Source organism: Styela clava, chromosome 3 (genome assembly GCF_964204865.1).
Source record: "Styela clava chromosome 3, kaStyClav1.hap1.2, whole genome shotgun sequence".
Lineage (NCBI taxonomy): Eukaryota > Metazoa > Chordata > Ascidiacea > Stolidobranchia > Styelidae > Styela > Styela clava.
The window spans coordinates 21,224,414-21,230,303 of NC_135252.1; the positions used below are offsets into that span (position 1 = coordinate 21,224,414).

A 5,890-nucleotide genomic window follows, 5' to 3' on the forward strand; every position below is an offset into this window, starting at 1 on the left:
GCATGGAAACTGAAAAAGCTATTGGTCAAGAACCTAAAGAGAAAGCGATTTTTGTCTCCATAATAATTTAAAAAATATATGTCTACTTCGTGTTCAATTGGTAATTAACTTGCTTCAGGATGCCAACAAGGCATGTTAACACTCTTCAGTATGTACAGATGCAAAAGCATGGGAATTAGTTAGAAAATGAACAACAATATTAATAGCATCTCTATTATCAACTTATTCAACTAATATCTCCAATTCTTTTTTTTTTGCTTGCACTTGAGACATTTCCAGAGGTTCTTTCTGTAAAAAGCGGCATGATAAATTTGTCATTTATAAACTTCAAAAATGTACGAACAATGTTGCATGACTTTACTATTTGTTGGCCTTTATGATTTTGAGAAGAAAATAGAAATATATTTTCATACTTTATACAAGTTTGCGGGTATTTTTCTGACTTACAGTATACAACAAGGAATATTGTACCACTTTCTTTTTGCCTTGTCCGATGTTTTTGTAAAAGCACCATTTTTGCATTTTCAGTGCTTAAGTTAACAGTCTATGACCAATAGTTGCAATGCACCATCTAACTCAAAGTATATACAGAAGCTGATAAAGACGTACCCTGTCCATGTCCAACCATTGGAAAATTTCAGTCAGTTTGTTCATCATAGATTCTCTTTGTGGTCTTGTAAGCAATTTTTGATCATTTTTTTCTATTAGGCTATACGCAAAATGATCAAGATCATTCATTGCTTCGCTTCGCTGTTTTAGCTCTTGGTCTTTTTTTTTATCTTTCTCCGCTTCTTTCACCTAAATAGAAAATGTACTTACTTGAGCTCAAGCAACACTGAACTCAAAGGAGAATATGTTATATATTGCAAAAATCTGATGATCGCTGTTTCAGAGAATTAGCTATGCGTATTCTATTGCGGATTAGACCCATTTGAATCCAGTTTGTTATCCTATTAATGTATGGTAGTAATCCTACTGCAATTTGTACCGCCACTTTTAATATTTGAATATACGTTTTAATCTTGTTATTTATTATTAATTATCAATAAAAATAGTAGAATTATGGGGTTTGTCCTGGCGCAATGTTCAGAAATAAATGTTGTTTTGTAATTTTTATTTGATGCTCATCGCTACACGATTACGTTGCTGACTTTTTCATATTTCTTTCTATGTTTAGCAGAAGTTAAAAAAATACCATAGTTTACTATTTGTTGTATCTCAGTCTCACTCGGTCTCCCTTTGTCTCTTGCGATCGTTATTTCACTTGAATTTCCAGTGATTTCCTCAATCGCTTTGACATACAGAATCCCACACGAGTCAATTTCGAGTAATGTTATGACTTTTCCCTTCGGTGCGGGAGGAATTCCCGAGATAGTGAATTTCCCAAGGAAATGATTATCTTTGGCCAAAGTGCGCTCACCTTCATAAATCTGCAATATTACATTTCATAATTTTTAATCATATATATTCAACTATGACACCATGTGAAATTTGTAACATAGAATATCACGTAGACTCGCCTCCAATGTCATTATTGTTTGGGTATCTTCCACGGTAACTCGGGCGTCACATGCTTTGGTTGGAATCTTCGTGTTTCGCGGAATAGCAAAAGCCATTCTTCCGTTTTTATTTTCGATGCCGATGGAAAGTGGGGTGACATCTTCAAGAGCAAATTCCTTTAGCTGAGATAAAGGGATTTCGGATTGTTAAAAGATAAACCTTATTATATATATCGTAAAATTTGCAATAAAAATTTATGCTAACTCCTCAATCATGGTAATGAATTTCAATAAAACACACAACAGATAATAACTGATAGAGAGGCCATGGTTCAGCTTTATTTCGATATTAACGCGAGTCTTCAAGATTTTTAACATAAATACAAGAATACATTTCACCAAACAGCTCGCGTGCCTCGTTCGAACTCATAGCGTGTCACATTGGGCACGCGCACCGCGTTGTGCACTCCTGGTCTAAAAAAATCATTTGACGAGTCCAATGTCTTACAGACTGCTGGTCAAGATACCAAGAATTAAAACTAAACAGACAAGTACCATGCACGTCAGAAAAATTGGAAACAGGGATATAAAGTTTAGTTAAATTGTACAAAGTTATTGACTGACACCTACTTGCCGAAGGGTTTTCGTCGGAACCAAGTGAAAACGCGTAGCAAGCTTAATAACGTTAGAAATATGACCGACGTTGTCCACAATAAGCTAATCTTTTAAGTTCAATATCCCAACGGCTTACTTTGTAGATTTTTGTGCAAACAGGAAGGGCAACTACCTAGTAAGTGTAGGAAATGTAAAGTTTGATTCATTCGTACAATGTTAACATAAAACGACTACTCACTGCAGGATCTTTGTCGGAACCCAGTGAAAACGCATATGTAGCTGGACCATAAGCACCTGCTTCGTCAGGATTGATAGTTCTTTTAAGCTTAATCTTGTCAAAATACTTTTCCAACATTTCTCGAATTTTCGGAATTCGCGTTAAGCCTCCGACAAGAACATCGTCATCAATCTAAAAAGTCGAGATTTGTCTAAAGAATTGAAGAAGAGATGTCAAAAATAATACAGTTTTTTGAAGCGAACTATATATCCACTTCATGTCTAATAATGGAGTGGTATGAGCAGAACTAAATAAGAAACAATTGTTTTAAATATGTCGATGCTTCGCGCATGTCTCACATTTTCCTTTTTTAGTCCGGATTCGGAAAGAGTATTCTTCACGGTATCAAGCACTCTCTTGAATAAATTGCTGTTTAGATTTTCAAATTCTTCTCTCGAAATATTGCTGCGAAAATCGTATCCGCCTTGCAAAGCATCGATTTGAACCCTTCAAAAGCAAAAGCAGGACAAAAGTACGTTCGCGCATTTAAAATTCAATATAGTGTACAAATAAATAGCTTGGCTGATTTTCTTATTAAATAATTCATCATCTAGTCCTAGGGTGTGCAACCTTTATTACAGGAGGGTCGGAGAGAAATAACTGGATGAAACCGCGGGCCGCATCATCATTTAATATAGTCTACCTAGTAGTTGCACGCACAAACATTTTGGTTATTGATCTTGTGGCGTGCGCTGTATGAGCAATCGAGGTACTGTAAAGTGATAAGCATAGATAATATACTCAGATAAAAGCAACGTAAAGAGATTGGAATTATTTGCACGTACCAAAGTAAATCGTTTTGCGGGCCGCACATAATTTAATATGGGCACTTCTCCGCGGGCCGCACAATTTTTCCTTGCGGGCTGCAGGTTGCACCCCTGACCTAGTCAATTAGGTCATAAATTAAACCCGGTATTGAGCAAAAATTAAATTCAACTTTCAAGGGAAATAGCAAATACCTACTTCTATCATTACTCCAAGCTTTCAGTGTTCATGTTTTCACGACAAATTTCAAATCAATTTTTATTTACCGGTTATTTATTATACTCGTTTAATTTTAATTTAAGGTTTTGGGACCAAACCTTTTGCCGTCTAAACTGGCGGGCCATGTAAGTAGTTACATTTTTGAATAATATTCAGTGTGTTATAAAAGCAAAAGTCGAAAACAATAAGCCTCGTGCCGAAACTTAATTCAATCGCAATCGCAACAAATTCCTTGAGCTATTCTTCAGTTAAAACATCAATATTTGGTTTCAGTTTGGTTGTGGTGGCAGCATCAGGCGGGCCAGATTAAATTAGCCAACGGGCCGGATTTGTAGTTTGCCCATGTCAGTTCCAATCTCTCTGAAAATACTATTTCCTTACACATCAATGGCTGCTTGTTGTGTTGATCGGTTCGAAAACGTAGAATTATTTAATAAATAAATACTAAAAAAATATTGCGCAATGACGTAGAATAATAACATACTTGGCCTGTTTTGTCGAAGACAATTTTCGTTTTGCACCTTCACACGCCACTCGAAGACGATTCAATGCTCTTTTGTTTTCTGAAATATCTTCGTCGTGTTTTTCTTTGAACTTGGAAATAAAATATTCCACTAGATTGTTATTAAAGTCTTCACCTGTATATAAGGAGATATGAGTTGAAAAGGTGCAAAATATAAAAAACACGAAATGGGTCATAATAATCATAACAAGTCGGTAGGCGCATAGGATCTCCTCTGATACATGAGGCGGCCCGCCCTTTAAAATACCGTTACCACCGCAAAATTGCACCTATAACGACAGCTTATTTCAATAACCGCGTTACCAAACTGCCGTTTCATTTTGAACGCTGCGCGTTTGTCGTTATCTTTTTCACGGGCGGCTAATAATGAACAATGGTCACCAAAATCCCTAACGCTTTCCCAGTTCATGGATTGATGGCTTGTTCGAAAGAGTATTTACTTCTGCGGGTGGTAGCAATTTAGGAATTTTGATTTTCGGAGTAGTTTACGAGATAATGGCGGCAAATAGTAAAAAAAAATGAAATTTCTCAGCAATCGGCGCGTTTCTCGCTGATACCATGGAAACGAGATACCAATCCAAACTTTTAGTACAACGCACAATTCTAGGGTGGTAGCACAACTTCCGGGGAAAACCAGATCGACCCAGCAGTTTGGACGCTGCAGCTATAGGCGCCCAGGATCTCCGCTGATAATTGAGGACCGCAACCGGTTACCATCCATAAAAAACTTGTGGATCTTTAACGGCGGCGCGAATAGGTAAGAGAGGGAGTCACCGAAAATGCAAGTTCGTTTCTAGCGCTGCGCGTTTCGTAGACGTATTCGCGTAACCTGATATACTGTGGCTGAAAATTTAAAAAAATATAGTTCACTGAAATCCCTAATCCCTAAGGCTTCTCCGGTTTATGGAGTATCAAGACGTCTTATTGGAAAGAGTATTTTTCTACGCGAAAGGTAGCTTTCTTGGAATTTCAATTTTCGACTTGGTTGACGAGAAAACTGCAATAAATTGTGAAAAAAATTGGAAATTTCATAACGATCGGCGCGTTTTTCGTTGTTGCCAGGGAAGCGAAACCTCTATTCGGATTTCTATACGTACATTACTAGGGTGACAAAATAAACCACGTGAAAAAGTTTGATCCAGATTGATTCAGCTTTTAAGGCGATACAGACAGAGAGACAAATACACAGAAAGACTGATAACAAGGGTCTCCTAGATAGAGCGGAGATCAAACAGATACGCAGACAGTACGACTGATAATTAAAGTCTCTTAGAGCGAAGATCCAATGAACCGCTATAATCGATTATATATATGGTTGAAGAGTTTAAAATGTCTTCAGTAATAATATATGAGAGGTTTTACGCACAAAATATGTTTTTATCTCACCCCCAAGGGAGTGTCACCTCCCGTAGCCTTCACGTCAAACTTGGGGCTTTTAATTTTGACGATGGTTACATCGAAGGTGCCTCCTCCGAGATCAAATATGAGAACATTCCTTTCAGTTTCGTTCTGTGTGATATGCATTGATAATATATTGCTTTAAATAAGTAGAAGTATAAATTATAAGTAGAAGTAGGAATATTAGAGAAAAATAATATGAAACTCTTTTGCATGCCAATCGAGATATCTGAGCGGATTTTCTGAGTTCATTCTGTCTGTATCATTTCAAAATAGAAGGTTTCTACCCATAATGCCCTTACATTTAAGTCATGGCTTTTGGCTCGAAGATTTGGCGCGTCGGGCTAAGTGTTAGAAATACGCTCGCCACCGCACCTATGGTTACCCTGCAAAAAAGGTACACATTTTCAATTGCATTTCCGTGCGAGCCATATAGAATTTCTTCGCTTAATCAGGCGTGAAATTTTTACTCAAAAGCAGCGTCTCCTGCATTACGCGCCTACAAATACTTCTAGTGCGTAGCATGATGATTTTTGCATATAATAATCCTAACCCTGGCCTGACTACGTCGTCTAAAAATTACGTCACTACTAC

At 37.2% G+C, this 5,890-nt stretch overlaps 1 protein-coding gene across 1 annotated transcript; it reads right to left on the reverse strand.

The window, feature by feature from the left end:
- Positions 1–222: 222 nt before the first annotated feature.
- On the reverse strand, positions 223–5,422 carry LOC120343535 (heat shock cognate 71 kDa protein-like). Its single transcript, XM_078110763.1, has 8 exons — positions 5,302–5,422; positions 3,860–4,013; positions 2,691–2,838; positions 2,353–2,523; positions 1,521–1,682; positions 1,206–1,430; positions 610–798; positions 223–288 (listed from the first exon to the last, which is right to left on the reverse strand). The coding sequence occupies exons 1-8, from the start codon at positions 5,420–5,422 to the stop codon at positions 223–225; spliced, it is 1,236 nt and encodes a 411-aa protein (XP_077966889.1).
- Positions 5,423–5,890: the final 468 nt, after the last annotated feature.